Raw genomic sequence first — 18,112 nt, forward strand, 5'->3', positions numbered from 1 at the left:
CAGGAGAAATACCTGCTTTCTTTGCTCCTGGAGAAGGGAATAGCTACCCACTCCAGTATTCTTGCATGGAAAATTCCATGGACAAAGAAGCCTGGTGGGCTACAGTCTAGTATGAGGATAAAATTGAATAATACTGGATATTAACATTCTTTCTTATTACATTTAAGGCACTTAATGATGTGTTGAGTTATTCTGAACTTTTCTTTTCCAAAGGAATCACCCTGAAGCCTTTTAGATCTGCAGCCACACTCTATGTTCCAGACCCCGTCTTTAACAGCAGACACCATCACTCTCTCCTGTTGCCAGCTGAGGTTCCAGTGCAAAGGCTCCTGCTTAGCACCTTCTCTGCGCATGGGCTTGTCCCTGGAGGTGGAGTCCAGTTTGAAATCTGGTGCAGGTACATTATGCGTAATCCATTCCTGTGCCTAGGAAAGAAGTGCACAGTCATAGAGCATCCTTCCCTTAATTAGCCCTGGTTGAACTGTAAGCAAAGTGGCCCCTTCTGCCCTGTTTAATATTATTTAGAGGAGTTTGGTAGTGCCTCTTATCCAGCTTTTACCATAATCTGTTAAATTGTTAGGCTTTTGGGAGCAGTTTGTATCTCTTGCTTCTAACCACTACTTATATTTGGAAGAGAAGTTTTCATTTTTATCTCCTACTGTCACTTAACATGTATTAGTCACCTTTCTTCTGCTTCTCTTTTTGCCTTACATTGTTCAGGCCCTTGCTATATCATGCCTCAATTATTGTAATACCCTCCTAACTGGTCTCTTCACTTCTAGACTCGTTTCTTGTAATCTGTTCTTCCCACCACCAGAAGACTAGCCTTTGTGAAATAATAATTCCACTCATGGCACAGAACCACTTGTGCTGCAGGATGGATGTTGTCAGGAGAAGCTACTCCCAAAGGGCAAAGCCAGATGCTGATTCCTCAACCGAAAACCTGTGAGAAGCTGGGCTTTGTCTTGAACACAGAGTATAATTTATGGGGTTCCTCCTGCAGGTTATGGGCAGTAAATCCAGCCAGACACAACCACAGCTGCATACCTACCACAAATACAGAACAATCAGGCTCCAAAGAAAACTAGATACTGAAAGTTTATCCCTGGAACAGACTGACTCATTCGTCCACCTAATTCTTTGAACTGACAGCTTGTGCTTTTGTGGCTTACAGATACTATTATCCTAATGTGAGAGACCAGATGGTCGCCAAAGGAACCTTGCCATTATCAAGGATCTGTGCCTTGGTAACCATGCAGCACCGTGAGGACGGGGGCATACAGACCTTTAATCTCCCTTTAACCCCCAGGCTTGAGAATAGGAAAGAACTGAGGAACCAGTCATCAGGTAATTGAAGACATCTACCTTTCCCTTTCAAAGGCAGGATATGTGAATATCCCTTTTCCCTCTAAATTAGTGATTCTTCACATTTTGTGGTACTTACCCTTTTAAGAATTTGATAAAAACTGAGGCACGTTCTCTTAGAAAATGAGTAGAATACATACTGCAAATTTTGAATATAATTTTAGAAAATTCATAGTTATATAGACTGTGTACATAAATGTTGCTTGTCTCATCTCACCTTTAACTTCAGTAGCATTTGACAAGCCCTCATGACACAAATCCCAAGTATTATGTAGGTATACTCAGAGAATTATTATTCCAAGGCAACATGATGTAGGATTGGAAGAAAATAGCATGAAGTGGAAATTCACTGTGAGGGAGGAGAGAGTCAGGATTTAAAGTTAGAAGGGATTAGTTAGAATTGGAGTTTTGAATTCTGTCCTAATGGTTCCAGCAAGATGACCTATCCTTCAAATACATCATGAATAACTAGAATGAGCCTCATAAATCAAGTTACTCTTCCCTCTTCCTGGACAGTATCTGCCCAAAGGCTTTATCTTGTTATATTAAGATTGAGTTGTTCCTCCTGACCCTCACTGATCAGCTTGTTCTGTTGTTCCTTAAAGCTTTCCCTGGAGACTTCTCTAGTGGATAATAGATAAGAATCCACCTGCCAGTGCAGGGGATATGGGTTTGATCCCTAGTCCAGGAAGATTCCACATGCTATAGAGCAAGTAGAGCCCAAGAGCCGGGACTGCTGAGCCCACATGCTGCAGCTACTGAAGCCCGTGAACCTAGAGCCTGTGCTCCACAACAAGGGAAGCCTCAGCAATGAGAGGCTTGCGCACCGTAACTAGGAGGAGCCCCCACTCTCTACAGCTAGAGAAGGTCCACATGTAGCAACTGAGACCCAGTGCAGTCAGAAATAAGTAATTTAAAAACAAAGTTTATTTTTAGTTTTGGCTGCACTGGGTCTTCGTTACTATGTGGACTTTTTCTCTAGTTTCAGAAAGCGGGGGCTGCTCTTTGTTGCCCCCACAAGTGGGGGCCCTGTTGTTGCAGAGCATAGGCTCTGGGGCACATGGGCTCAGTGGCTATAGTATTTGGGCTTAGTTGCCCTGCAGCACATGAAATCTTCCTGGACCAGGGATCAAACTCATGTCCCCTGCATTGACGAGTAGATTCCCAACCACTGGAATACCAGGGAAGTCCAGGAGAATTTTTATTAAAAGATGGCATGTGAAGGTGTTTCAGGTGGTGGTGGTAGGAGGGTGATAGAAATGTGTGAGTGTGAAAATCTTTTAAAGATTTTAAAAACAAAGGTTAGAGTCCATCTCAATTCTATAAAAATAACTGGGATTACGTTCTGCCTCTGTTAGTTATGGGATTTTTACAAGCCGTTGAATCTCTGAGCCATAGTTTTCATAGATATAAAGTGAAAATTGTGACTTATATTCTGCTTTATTAATCCTAAAGTACAATAATATAATCTGATTCTGACCATAGACAGATTGTTTCACTGCTGAGGCCCCTTACTGTTCATTAGGATTATAGTGTTTAATCTCTTCCTTCCTTCCTGACTAGGACTTAGGGTTTGGTAGAACAGAAGATTATTTCAACCAACCATTTGATTTTTCCTTTCACCCTCATTCTTCAGGCTTACTGGATGTGGGCCTAAGGTACAGGCGTACTCCAAGGACAGCAGAGGGAGTTCTTGCTGCCCGAACTGTCTCCATCTCAGTCCAGATTATCAGAGCCTGTGGTTTACAAGCAGCAGCCAAGTAAGTTCACCTTAGAAAAGAAATTCTCAAACCAAACCTTTCTCCACTGCAGTCCATGTAATTTGTGATGCTCAGATAACATAAAACTTCCTTGGGTACAATCTTCAGTTTATTAACCATAATTCTGCTCTTTTCTTTTTCTCTTAAGAAAGCACATAGGAATATAAGTGAATAAATCACTTGCACATGTTGCTGTTTTAATTGTTATTAGCAACTTAGTTCCTTGAGCTTGTCCAGCAGTTTATCCTCTACCCTGCTGCTGCTAATGTTGAGTCGCATAAGTCATGCCCGGCTCTTTACAACCCCATAGACTGTAGCCCACCAGGCTCCTCTGTCCATGGGATTCTCCAGGCAAGAATCCTGGAGTGGCTTGCCATTCCCTTCTCCAGGAGATCCTCCCGACCCGGGGACTGAACCCAGACCTCCCCTGCTGTAGGCAGATTGCCATGTGAGCCACTGGGGAAGCCCTCTACTCTACTCACCCCTTAACCCAAGGTCAGACCCTATGCCCTCCAACCATGCCAAGACCAATCACTATTACAGATCCTCTGTAGTCTCATGTTCAGTCTGAGTACCACCTTCTGTTTTTCTGGCTCATTCCCCTTTAGTCTGTTGTCAGTACAGAAGCCAGTGAGCTTATGAAAACTTAAATAGATCTTGACACACATCTACTTAAAACCCACCGATGCCTTTCCATCTCATTTAGAGTAAAAACCAGAGCCTTTTAAATGCCTGTAAGACCCCACATGATCTGACTCCATTATCTTTATGACCTCCTCTGCTCCTGGTAGTTGCTGCTCTGCTCACTCCACTCCAGCCACTGGCTTTTTTATTGCTTCTGCCCACATGCTCTTCTTCCCCTCAGGGCCTTTGCCTTGCTGTTTTCTCTGCCTGAAATACTGTTTCTCTGTATAAACGGCATGGCCTTCTCTTGCCTCCATTGCTCATTCTTCTCTCTACTTTGGATGTTCTTCCTTATTTTGTCCTCTAAACAAACTTCCGTTTTCGGCAAGGCTTTGCAGCCTTCCTCCATCTCTCCCTACATGTTGATAGAACTGGTGCTTTGTCCTTTGTCTACTAGCTCCATGTTGCAGCACATAGCAGTCTGTTTCCAATACTTGCAGACATGAGTTTTCCTCCACTAGGCTGTGAATTCCTCTGCATGCACACACTGCCTGAACTCTTCTCTGTACCCCCACCACAGAGCATCGTTCCAGCACATAACAAGTGCTCAGCTAAGAAAGAGAATTTGGGACTTCCCTGGTGGTCCAATGGCTAAGACTCCATGCATCCGATCCAGGGGGCCCAGGTTCAATCTCTTGTCAGGGATCTGGATCCTGTATGCCACAAGTAAGAGTTCATATGCTGCAACTAAAGGGCCCATATGCCATGACTAAGACCCAGGAGAGCCAAATAAATCAGTTCAGTGTAGTCACTCAGTGGTGTCCGACTCTGTGACCCCATGGACTACAGTACACTAGGCCTCCCGTTCCATCGCCAACTTCCGGAGTTTACTCAAATTCATGGACATTGAGTCAGTGATGCTGTCCAACCATCTCATCCTCTGTCATCCCCTTCTCCTCCCACCTTCAATCTTTCCCAGCATCAGGGTCTTTTCAAATGAGTCAGTTCTTCGCATCAGGTGGCCAGAGTATTGGAGTTTCAGCTTCAGCATCAGTCCTTCCAATGAATATTCAGGATTGATTTCCTTTATGAAGGACTGGTTGGATCTCCTTGCAGTCCAACGGACTCTCAAGAGTCTTCTCCAGCACCACAGTTGAAAAGCATCAATTCTTTTGTGCTCAACTTTCTTAATAGTCCAACTGTCACATCCAAACATGACTACTGGAAAAACCACAACTTTGATTAGACAGACCTTTGTTGGCAAAGTAATGTCTCTGCTTTTTAATATGCTGTCTAAGTTGGTCATAACTTTCCTTCCAAGGAGTAAGCGTCTTTTAATTTCATGGCTGCAGTCACCATCTACAGTGATTTTGGAGCCCCCAAAAATAAAGTCTGACACTGTTTCCACTGTTTCCCCATCTATTTCCCATGAAGTGATGGGACCAGATGCCATGATCTTCATTTTCTGAATGTTGAGCTTTAAGCCAACTTTTTCACTCTCCTCTTTCACTTGTATCAGGAGGCTTTTTAGTTCTTTGCTTTCTGCCATAAGGGTGGTGTCATCTGCATATCTCAGGTTATTGATATTTCCTCCAGCAATCTTGATTCCAGCTTATGCTTCATCCAGCCCAGCGTTTCTCATGATGTACTCTGCATATAAGTTAAATAAGCAGGGTGACAGTATACAGCCTTCATGTACTCCTTTCCTGATTTGGAACCAGTCTGTTGTTCCATGTCCAGTTCTAACTGTTGCTTCCTGTTACAATCTGAAATCTGTTGCATACAGATTTCTCAGGAGGTAGGTCGGGTAGTTTGGTATTCCCATCTCTTTCAGAATTTTCCACAGTTTGTTGTGATTCACACAGTCAAAGGCTTTGGCATAGTCAATAAAGCAGAAAGAGATGTTTTTCTGGAACTCTCTTGCTTTTTTGATGATCCAGCGGATGCTGGCAATTTGATCTCTGGTTCCTCTCCCTTTTCTAAATCCAGCTTGAACATCTAGAAGTTCATGGTTCACGTACTGTTGAAGCCTGGCTTGGAGAATTTTGAGCATTATTTTGCTAGCGTGTGAGATGAGTGCAGTTGTGTGGTAGAATGAACATTCTTTGGCATTGCCTTTCTTTGGCACTGGAATGAAAACTGACCTTTTCCAGTCCTGTGGCCACTGCTGAGTTTTCCAAATTTGCTGGCATATTGAGTGCAGCACTTTCACAGCATCATCTTTTAGGATTTGAAATAGCTCAACTGGAATTCCATCACCTCCACTAGCTTTGTTCGTAGTGATGCTTCCTTAAGCCCACTTGACTTTGCATTCCAGAATGTCTGGCTCTAGATGAGTGATCATTCCATCATGATTATCTGGGTCATGAAGATCTTTTTGTATTGTTCTTCTCTGTATTCTTGCCACCTCTTCTTCATATCTTCTGCTTCTGTTAAGTCCCTTCCATTTCTGTCCTTTATCGAGCCCATCTTTGCATGAAATGTTCCCTTGGTATCTCTAATTTTCTTGAAGAGATCTCTAGTCTTTCCCATTCTGTTGTTTTCCTCTTTGCACTGATCACTGAGGAAGGCTTTCTTATCTCTCCTTGCTATTCTTTGGAACTCTGCATTCAAATAGGTATATCTTTCCTTTTCTCCTTTGCCTTTCACTTCTCTTCTTTTCGCAGCTAGTGGTAAGGCCTCCTCAGACAATCATTTTGCCTTTTTGCATTTCTTTTTCTTGGAGATGTTTTGATCCCTGCCTCCTGTACAGTGTCATGAACCTCCATCCATAGTTCTTCATGCCAAATAAATAAATATAAAAATATATTTTTAAAAAGAATAACTAGATCATGATCCTGAAGCAAACTAGCTCACTTTGGACATGAATTCAAAAAAGAAGCAAATGCTGCTTAATTTGGTCCCTGTTACAACTTAAAAGTCAGAATATTTACCTTTAACTTAATGGTCACTAAATAACTATTGGGATTACTGCCATGTGAGATCTTACATGAAAGTAGCTGGTAATATGATCAGTCTAATTAATACTTTTCCTCCTGAATTCTCCAAATAGACTTTTACAGTAACCACTCGAGAACATCTTAGTGAGATACCTGGGCGGTTTTTTAATCATGTTCTACCATATAGTCAAACTTCTGATGGTTTCTCATCGTCAGTAACAATGGTCTCCTAATTTTAATTCTACATTCCTATCATTTAAAAAAAATTTGCATACTCTCTAAATATATGGATACTTATTCATATATGAGTCATCTTATGTACTACTATATTAATATATATATTGTTAAGAGTAGTAAAACTTTAATATATGAAATAACAACTCTAGAAATTTTAATAATTTTTTTCCTGTGCCCAAATAGTTTACTCTCTGAACCCCTAGATGGTGCTCACTACATTCTAGAGTAGTGGTCCACAGGATAAGGTCCAACCTGCTTGCTCAACATGGCATTCAGGACCCTTCAAAATAATCTGAGTCTTGAAAGAAGAGTAGGAGTTAATCAAAATGCCCAAGAAAGCTGAAAATTATTCCAGTCAAGGAGAAGAACATGTGCAAAAGCCATGGAGGCATGAAATTATGTATAATGGAGTACCTGTTCTGGGTAAGACCCAGCCCATGTCAGAATCATAAACATAGTGTTAAATAAATTAGTTACTATGTAACTGACATATTAAAAAGCAGAGACATTACTTTGCCAACCAAGGTCAGTCTTGTCAAAGCTATGGTTTTTCCAGTAGTCATGTATGGATGTGAGAGTTGGACTATAAACAAAGTTGAGTGCTGAAGAATTGATGCTTTTGAACTGTGGTGTTGGAGAAGACTCTTGAGAGTCCCTTGGGCTGTAAGGAGATCCAACCAGTCCATCCTAAAGGAGCTCAGTCCTGAGTGTTCATTGGAAGGACTGATGTTGAAGCTGAAACTCCAATACTTTGGCCACCTGATGCGAAGAGCTGACTCATTGGAAAAGACCCTGATGCTGGGAAAGATTGAAGGTGGGAGGAGAAGGGAACTACAGAGGATGAGATGGTTGGATGGCATCACCGACTCAATGGACATGAGTTTGAGTAAGCGGGAGTTGGTGATGGACAGGAAAGCCTGGTGTGCTGCAGTCCATGGGGTCACAAAGAGGCAGACACGACTGAGCAACTGAACTGAACTGAACTGACAGAAAAGGACTCAGAATTTCAATACTCAGATCTCAGAGAGACTTAGTAATAGATAAGAAATTCAGTAGTTTCTCTGAGAACTCATGGGGAAAGTCAGATTAGATGGCAGGCAGTTTTTTTTTAAGTCCTGCATCTGATCTGTGTTGTACTTTCAAGCAAAAAGGGCAAGAAGCCAGACCAGGGCAGTGGAATGTCCTTGTAGTATCACTCTGTTAGGCAGATGAATATTGTCTCCTTCATACACACGTACGCTGTGACATCTCTATTACTAAGAAAAAACACTGTGGCCCTGCCAAAGCCTAAATAGGAAACACATGGTCTGTGAGTGTTCTTGGTGGCCTCGTGGGAATGGTGACGTTCCTAGGCAGTCTACTGATTTCTGATACTGCATCCTTCTCATTTCTGATATTCCTGCCCTTCTCCCCTACAGGGCTTTGGCTGAGCAGGAACCTGCTCTGCAGTTTAGTGCCACAGTCGGGGTCAATGCCTTTGTCACCACTCATCTGTCCTTCCTGCCCAAGGGAGAACAGCGCCAAACCCGCCCTGTGGCCTGTTCCTTCTGCCCCGAGTTCTCCCATCACAGTGAGTTCTCATGCAACTTGGTAACTCAGCACTGCAGTGGAGAAGCCTGTTTCCTGGCAGAGCTGTTAGAGTTTGCAGAAGTTACTTTTGCTGTTTATCATGAAGATACCAAGTCAGGTAAGGACAAATGGCTCATAGTCACAATTGAAAAGAGTTCTGTTTTGAATGGTATAGCACTTCCAACTTACTTCTAAAGGGTATTATAGCAAAAATATGTAGAATATGCATTGAGTGTGTTTAAGAGAATGTAGAGGAGTAAAGCAAATGTGTCAAGTTGTTAGCAACTGAATCTAGGTGAAGGATATATAGGAGTTAGTAAGTATTCTTTTAACTTTTCTGTATGCCTAAATTTTTCAAAGTAAAATTACTCAAGTGTGGGTATACACATACTTAATGATTTAATTTAAATGATTTAGAAGGCATTCAAGATTTGACTGGAGCAAGATAATCTCTAATGCCCTTCAACACTGAAATTGACTGAGTATAAACGGATTCTCATATGGCTGTATTGTAACACAAGCCCTTTAGTCAGTAGACCACCAACTAATTTCCCTTTTTTTTTGGTTTGATTTAACAGCCAGTGATATAACCAGTATCCATTCATTCAAAGATTATCTGCTTGGAGTAGTAAAGATTCCAACAAAAGATCTGCTGATGAAGAGATCTGGTAGGGATCCTGGATTATCAGTTTCTGATCCTATCCTTTCCTGTTCACTTCCCTGCTCGAGATCATCTTGTTTGGCTCTCTTGCAAGATATTGGGTAGGGTGAGGGGAGACACCTTAGCACATACTTCTCAATTCTGCCAAATACTTCAAGTTTTCTCAAAAATACTGTAAGTCCTTTGCTAGTTATTTCAGAAGTCTTCTAATAAAGCAGAGAAGCTCAAAACACTGTACTGTCATCTTCCTCCAGGAAAGGGAATGAGGATGATACTACTTATAATAAATATGGCAATACCTATTGCATTGTATAGCATGCTGTAAAATATTTTCTCAGATCTCATTTGAACCTCAGGGTAACTCTTACTGTCAGGGATACTAGGATTATCTTCATTTGACAGATGAGAAAATTTAGGCTCACAGAGTTTAAGTGATTTGTCAGAACCACACAGCCAAGTAGTAGAGTCCTGGAAATCAAATTCAGGTTTGCCCATTCTTTTTCACTATATTCTTCTGTCTGACTGAAGAAGGAATGAGGCTGCGAGATAGAGACCCGAAAGAAGGTACAACCACCAGGACAGCAGTCTGGAAATACTGGTCCCATCCTGCTTTTTACTAGCTCAGTGACCTTGACCTCTCTGAGTCCCACTTACCTTATAGATGGAGACTGTTCATGGTAACAAGTCTATGAGGTAGGACTCAGTGAGATAGGATATGTAAAGTACCTGACACATAGTAGACACTCAGTAAATGTTAAGTTTCCTTCTTTTGCCGATCTTCCTCCCTAGGATTATATGATCTTTTTTCCAAAATTTAGCACACATCTCCCAGTTTTAACTGTGAATTGAAATTTGAGCAATACTCAATAAGCAGATACTATGTGCCTGCCAGAAAGAAGTCTCTAAAGCTTGATAAAGCGTTCAAATCTCACTTCTGTCACTTTTTGTGATCTAGGACAAGTCACTTCATCTCTCAGCTCTCTAAATGGAATCTCTAAAAATGGAAGTAATAGGATCTTTGCAGGATTAGTGAAGCGTTCAGTGAAGTTATACATATAAAAGATCTCTGCACAGGGCTGGCCACATGGTTTCTTTCCTTCTGAAACTTACTACAGAGTTTGTCAGCAAATAGGCACCATCGGAGAAATCGCATCTTCACAAATTAAATTTAACCACTTGGAAATAAACCTTTTTACAATTTGGAATGTAGCACTTGTCTTTATAGTCAGTTATTCTAAAGTGAACATTCTGTTTTGTTTCCTCCTGCCAGTAATCTCAATGATAGAATCACAGAGCCAGAGGAACGATCCTATGCAGCAGTTCTTAAGTGCTAAAATGGTGTGAAATTCTTTGTGGATTTATATTTGAGCATTTTTCTGGACCAACTTTCATTACCGCCAAAGGGATCTGTGACCAAATAATGTTAAGAACCACTTGGTTGTGAGGAAATTAATACCCAATGATGAGAAATTACTAAACCAAAGCTGTGGGTTTTTAGACTAAAGTTAAAAGGAGTCTTGGAGATCTACATTCTCATTTCAGCATCCTCATTTTATAAATGAAAACTTGGAAGGCCCCCCAAAATTAAATGCATTAAATCATAACACCGTAAGTGACCTTTGGCAGATTCATCTCAATAAGTCTGAATCTTCTCATCTATAATTTTAATTAATAAAATCTCAGAAAATTGCTGTGAATATTATACCAGTCTATAAACTGCTTTACATAATTATGAAATCCAAAAAGCTCAGAAAATTACAAGTTTTTTTAAGTTAGATAAGCAGCCAAACCTGACGCCAACTGACATGAGACTGTTTAGTCTTTATTTTCTGACTTAGGCCACTTCCTGATTATATAAAGTTTTATTGGAGCACATTGTGCCCATTCATTGACATATTGTCTATGTCTGCTTTCTCACTACAATACAATTGAATAGCTGCAACAGAGACTATATGGCTGAAAAGCCTAAAATATTTACCATCTGCCCTTTTACAGAATAAGTTTACCAACCCCTGACCTACATGACCACTGACTAGTACATAGTATTCAATTTATGTACCATATAACCTTTCTAAGATCTGAAAATTTTTAAAAGTGTAGACAAATCTGATCCTGAAGATTCTAGATAAGATATTCTGAACTTACAATAGGTGGATTGTAGACTTTAAAGCCAGCTATACCTGGATTCAAATCCTAGCTTTACTGCCTGGTAGCTGTAACAACTTGGGAAGGTCTCTGAGCTTTCATTTGCTCATCTGTCAAGTATGGATTATTGTCCTATTTAGTCCTCAGAACTTGACAGGGTTATCAAGAAAATTAAATGATGTAATATGTATCAGGGCTTCCCAGGTGGCGCTAGTGATAAAGAATCCGCCTGCCAATGCAGGAAACATAAGAGACATGAGTTTGGTCTCTGGGTCAGGAAGATCCCCTGGAGAGTGGCATGGCAACCCTTGAAGTATTCTTACCTGGAGAATCCCATGGACAGTGGAGCCTGGCGGGCTACAGTTTAGGGTCACAAAGAGTTGGACATAACTGAAGTAATTCAGAGCACAGTATGTATAAAGCATAAGAGAATTTCTGACACATAATAGATACCCAGTAACAAATAGCTAATATTTAAAATTTTTATTTTAAAGTCTAGTGCCTGGTCCTTTGTATGTGTTCAGTAAGTGGCAGTTCCCTTGGTAAAAGACCCGTAGCTAGACATCTCTCAGATCTCCTCATCCTGTCCCATGCCTTCTCCGTTGTACTCATCATACCGTAATACTATTTCACATTTTTAATTCTTTCAAAGCTCTTCCAGAACCATTATCTCATTTGACAATCATAATAACTTTGTCTAGTAAGCAAGATTGGCACTGTTTTTCCCGTTTGTCAGGTAATGAAATAAGGCTAAAAGAAATTAATGGCTTACCCAGACTGAACCACTAATTTTGGACTGAGCCAAGGAGAAAATTCAGATCTTCGGCTCCTAACCTTTGTTCTTCCACCTGATTTCATTGTCTTTCAGTGGTCAGATGAAACAAACTTCAGTGCATTGTGGGTTTATGTTTTCTTTTCTATATTGGACCAGGGTGATGGTGGCTCTTAGGCAGAAAGTCTTTTTACTTTTAAAACAATAATTAAAAATCTTCCTTTTCTCTCATAAGGGATCACAGGATGGTATCCTATTGTTTTCCCAGAAGAGGGAGCCCTGCCTCATGGCTTGGAACTCATGCAGAAGATTGTGGGTGGTCTGGAGCTTTCAGTCTCCTTCACCCATCCTGGAGACAGAGAGCGGGTATTGGAAGCTGCTGAGCTATTGGGCTGGAGCTTTGAGAGTCATCTGAAGGATTTTGTCAAGATGGATGAAGAGGAGCCAGCCACTGTCACCATCTCCACCCCGAGGCTCTGGCTGCCCATTCACTGCGTGCTGCTTGCCGGCCACAACCACATTCATAAGAATACATATTGCTACCTCCGCTACAAACTATATGATCACGAAGGCTTTTGGACCCCTCTCAAGAAGCCTAAGGAATCTACAAACAAAAAGCAGGTCATGGTTACTTTCAAGGCATCCAAAAGAGCAGAAGTCACTAGGAACCCATCACTGCTTTGGTACTTCAGAGAGGAGAGGTTAGAGATCCAGGTATGGCGGGCTTATGGCAATGAGAGTGTGGAGAGGCCCCACCAGACAGACAGCTGGATTGGCTCAGCCTATGTGGACTTGACCAGACTTGGGGAGAGGTCAGCAAGGACACTCACTGTCAGTGGTAAGTGATGAATAGCCTTAGCTCTTACGGTTTGAGCACCTCTGCTCTGTGACAAGCACCAAGTGAGATACCCTCTCTGACATTATTTTATTTGGTCCTCCCAGAAATCTATTAGATGTCAAACTCATTTTTCAGTCATGAAAATGGAGGCTCAAGTAGGTTGGGTAACTGCCCAAGGTCACATATTAGTAAGTATTCTGGCCATTATTGCATGTTGAAAGATTAATAGTAATTTAGTAATGCTTCTTGAAAGTAAAGAGATTTCTGAAAGACGTCTGCTGGCTGCTTTAAGAAGGGCATTATCTAGTGACAGCATACCTTAGTGGAGCATAGGTATACAGTCTAAGATCTAAGAACTGGCTCTGAACTTTGTAGCCTTAAAGTACATCCAAATTCATCAGATTATTGCACCTAACACAGTGCCTAGAACACTAAGTCCTCGTTAATACATGTAAAATAAGAATGAGTGAATTTAGGGTCTACCTTTAATCCCATGTATAAGAGCCTGTATGATAATCTAAAATGTTGGTTTTTAAATACACTGAGAAGTGTACCTGCTAATGAGATTAGGATATCCTTTCTCTCTGGTCAACACATCTTGCAATCAGAAAATCTACATGGTAATTAACTGGTTCATAAGACAGAAAGGAAAAAGGTAGTATTTTGCAAGTGACATTATGGGTGCTTTTCTTTCGAGCATTTGTTCAGTATTTGCTCTATGTACATGACCCTAGGAATTCAAAAGATAAGCCAAAAATAGTTAATGAACTTGTTGTTTAATGGGGGAATACAGTAGTAAATACATACAGTAAAGTGTAAGATACTCCCTTTTCTTTTAGCCTCCTGCCACCACCTCCTCTTTCCCTTCCAAATGATCTTCAGGGTTACTGCCAAAACCTATTTATTTGGTGAAACAGGCTAAATTGAGCATCAAGTCAGATTCCTAATAAGAAGCCAAAGAAGAGGAACCAGTAGGACTTATGGAAGAAAAGACAGGCTACTCTTGATTTCATCAAATGTTAAACTTTTAAGAGACTCCAGAAGTCATTTAAGTCTAGCTCATGGATTCCTCAGCTCATGGATTCCTTCTGTAGCAGCTGTGCCTTGTAGTCATTCAGCTTTGGCTTAAAATCCAGCCTCTCATTACTTTCCATTATTTCAGATAAAGTTGGAGAGTTGCAGGGGAGACAGTAAAAACTCTCTCAGTGTATATTAACCTCACAGTTTCTTTTGCAAATTGGTAAGTTAGGGCCTGTGGCCCTACCAAACAAGAGAGGACCACAAGCACCCTCAGTGAACATCTCCAGGTTTAGAAAGTGTTCCTGCTTGCCTCAATTTATTCTTCTCCATCCTGTTGCAGGTGTTTATCCCCTATTTGGACGAAACGCTTCGAACCTCTCGGGAGCTGCCTTGAGAGTTCATGTGGTTCTTTCCTCTCTTTCTTCACACCCTGGGCCCACTCATGAGCTGGACTCAATGGACTGCAGCAGCCACAGTGAGTCTGAGCAGGTCCCCAGAGGAATTGATGAGATCCAGCTCTCTCCACCACATGGCCACCAGAAGTCTCCAGCCTCCACCCAGGTCCCCTGCAACAACACCACAGCTGAAGTCTGCCCAGCCCAGGAGGGCCCTCCTGAGTCAGATGGAACTTTCACAGTCAGCATTCTGGTAGAGAGAGCAATGCACTTAAGCTTGAAAGGTATGTTCTTCTCACTTACCTATAAACAGGTATCTGACTCTGCAGGCTACAGTCCTGTCTTCATAAGTCTTTCTACTCATGACAGGGTCTGGAGGAATTGTTAATCATCTTAATCAGTAATAATTATATTTTTCAAGCCTAAAGGTTTAAGCAGTGTGAAAGCCTTTCTGAACCTAAGTGGGCCTTCTCAGTTATCTTAATTTTGTGTATCAAAAATTACTCAGTCCAGAAACCAGAGTATCAATTTAGATGCACCTCTTTTCATTTTTCACCATCAAAGCCCCAGATCATTAAATTGCTGTGTCTCTGAAATTTCTGTTAGATCTCTACCTTGGTCTCTGTTCATACCAACTTTATCCCTCTTCATTATATACCTAGGGCCAAGGATTCTTAGCACTGGATCCATAAGCCCTCAGGAATCCAAGGATTAAAGTCAGCGTAGGTGATCTTGGATAGGAAAATAATTACATCTTTATTTTTATTAACCTCTAACTAAAATTGAGGTTTTCCAGGTAGCCCAGCAGTAAAGAATCTGCCTGCCAAGCAGGAGACATGGGTTTAATTCCTGGATCAGGAAGATCCCCTGGAGAAGGAAATAGAAACCCACTCCAGTATTCTTGCCTGGGAAATCCCATGGACAGAGGAGTCTGGCGGGCCACAGTCCATGGGGTCGCAAAGAGTTGGACATGACTCAGAGACTAAACAGGAGCACAGCAGCAACTAAAATTGAACGTTTCTTCCAATTGTGAGTGTAGGCAATAGAGCCTAGTAGGAGAAGGCGATGGTACCCCACTCCAGTACTCTTGCAAGGAAAATCCCATGGACGGAGGAGCCTGGTAGGCTGGAGTCCATGGGGCCGCAAAGAATCGGACATGACTGAGCGACTTCACTTTCACTTTTCACTTTCATGCATTGGAGAAAGAAATGGCAACCCACTCCAGTGTTTTTGCCTGGAGAATCCCAGGGATGGGAGCCTGGTGGACTGCCATCTATGGGGTCACACAGAGTTGGACACGACTGAAGTGACTTAGCAGCAGCAGCATGATGCTGTCAACTATAGAAATCACAGGTATTTTCATATCCCATTTTAGTTACTGCAGATATCTTGCATGTCATTTATTCCTGTCATTACTTCAAAATTTCAGTAGTTATTAAACCAAAGTAATTATTAAACCTAAAACTTAATCTTGTTGTATATTAATAAAACACATGTATTTGCTGTGTCACAGTTTTTTAATGTTTTGATAACTTTGATTTCTTTGTAATCTTATGTATTTTACATTATTCATAAAAAAAAAAATACTACTAGAAGAGGCCCATAGACGTCCCCAGATGGCCAAAGTAATCCATGGCACAAAGAACCCCTGCCCTACATTTTTTTTGCCCTCGCCCTACTTTTATTCAGCCTTGTAATCGCTCCTAAAATTTTCCCTTTTGCCATCACCCTACTCTTTTGCCTGCTTAATTCCAATTCATCTCTCAAGACTCAGCACAAACATCACCATTTACCAGAGTTTCCTATTTGCTCTCTTACCACCTATTTACCACCTATTTACCACCTATTTGCTCTCTTAGCACTTTTGCCCTTTTTATCATAGCATATATTGCATATATTAATGTTAACATTATTTGCATGATTTTCTTTTCTGCTAGGTAGGAGCTGTTTAAGAGCAGAGACCTTATCTCATTCATTTATTCATTCCTTCAGTGTTGGGGGCCAGAGTGAGGTACTCCGCCCATGGCAAAGGTCATGAGGAAGGAGGCTCGACACACGCAAAGGTGGGATCGAGCCTCAGGAGTCCCCCTGAAAATCCTCGAGCATCTACCCCCATAACCAGAGCCTGCCTACTTTACTACTTTGTGCTCACCTACACCTCTGACTTTACGGGGGGCTGTTCCCCACCATCTCTTTCGGAGAAGGAGTTAACTTAGAGCTCCAGTTAATAATAATTTCTGGGCGTGATAAGAGTGTGTTAACCTACAAACTCCTCTGAAGGTTCTCTAGCCTGCCTGACAGGCTTGTCCGGCCACATGTGATTGCTCACAGCCTCCCAACCGTGAGAGGCACGAGATGCTTTAAACCTTCTAAAAACAGGTTCCTTAGAAAAGTTAGAAAACTATAAGTATAATGGGCTGATTAGAAATTGTATTGGTGAAGGGTTTTTCATTTGTTGAGCCAATGTTTGTTGCTAAGTCTCCACATCCCCTGCCCTTACACACATTAATGAATATATAGAAGAAATAAGTATTAACCTTTGATATTAATCACGTTAGACCTTAGGCTAAGTAAATTCTTTCCTTAACTAAAACCCACTACACCCTCACCCTATAGGAATGTAACTTTATTTGGGTGGTGTCTGTTTTAAGAATAATCACCCCTGGAGAAATAAGTGTCCTGGTTGACTGACCGTTGTCACAAGGAGAGGGTCATAAATTGTCAGCAGGCCCCCCTGGCCAGAAGATGATGTAACACCCCTAAGACCTCTGTATACATTTGTATGAAGCACCTGACTTTGATAAAAGTCAGGTCTGCTGACCCCGCGTGACTCTTGCATAACATCTCAGTGTATAAAAGTAGACCATGGAAAATAAAGAATTGGGATCAGTTTCTCGAAATACTGGTCTCCCCATGTCGCTCTCTCTCCCACTCTGGCTGAGTCTCCATCTGGAGCGCGGAACCCACCATGCTTACTAATTATGCCTGGGCTTCTAAGATCCGACCGGGGAGGCCTCAGTGTCTCCTCTCCTTCGGGAGAACGGAAGGATGCCTGTGGCCTACGTAAGTGGTGCAAACTTCTTGTCTTGAAGTTTTATTGGTCTCCCGCGTAAACCAAGCCACTCAGCCTCTTTTCTCCACTGAATTTTCCTACTGAGCTATCCTTATTCTATTACTCTTTATATCTTTAATTAATATCTAATTGAAGCTATTATATCCTGATCCTCGCCTATGCTGTCTCTCCTTCGAATACCCTGGATCAGCCGGGGCTGGTTCCCGGCGCTTCAGCAACAAAACATATCCTATTTGCTGTGTGAGCACTGTCCATGGTGCTGGGGATAAAGCAGTGAACAAAATGACAATAATAGTGCCCTTATGAAGCTTGGAGAAGGCAATGGCACCCCACTCCAGTACTCTTGCCTGGAAAATCCCATGGACGGAGGAGCCTGGAAGGCTGCAGTCCATGGGGTCGCTGAGGGTCGGACACCACTGAGAGACTTCACTTTCACTTTTCACTTTCCTGCATTGGAGAAGGAAATGGCAACCCACTCCAGTGTTCTTGCCTGGAGAATTCCCAGGGACGGGAGAGCCTGGTGGGCTGCTATCTATGGGGTCGCACAGAGTCGGACACGACTGAAGTGACTTAGCATATGAAGCTTACATTCTAGTAGGATTATATTCAGCCCTGTATTTCCAGGCAATAAGTTGTGTATGTTTATGACTTTGAGCAGTTATTGTCTCTCTTTGTCTTGAATTTCTCATCTGTAAATGGCTGTGATTATCAGTT

At 41.7% G+C, this 18,112-nt stretch overlaps 1 protein-coding gene across 1 annotated transcript in view; it reads left to right on the forward strand.

The window, feature by feature from the left end:
* C2CD3 (C2 domain containing 3 centriole elongation regulator) overlaps positions 1-18,112 on the forward strand; it is a 126,909-nt gene that overhangs the window by 64,099 nt on the left and 44,698 nt on the right. The window contains exons 18-24 of the mRNA XM_070383735.1: positions 214-397; positions 1,175-1,347; positions 3,002-3,125; positions 8,344-8,612; positions 9,073-9,162; positions 12,308-12,910; positions 14,271-14,609. Coding sequence (XP_070239836.1) covers positions 214-397; positions 1,175-1,347; positions 3,002-3,125; positions 8,344-8,612; positions 9,073-9,162; positions 12,308-12,910; positions 14,271-14,609 — 1,782 coding nt within the window. The remainder of the gene's footprint in view (positions 1-213; positions 398-1,174; positions 1,348-3,001; positions 3,126-8,343; positions 8,613-9,072; positions 9,163-12,307; positions 12,911-14,270; positions 14,610-18,112) is intronic.

Source organism: Bos mutus, chromosome 15 (genome assembly GCF_027580195.1).
Source record: "Bos mutus isolate GX-2022 chromosome 15, NWIPB_WYAK_1.1, whole genome shotgun sequence".
Lineage (NCBI taxonomy): Eukaryota > Metazoa > Chordata > Mammalia > Artiodactyla > Bovidae > Bos > Bos mutus.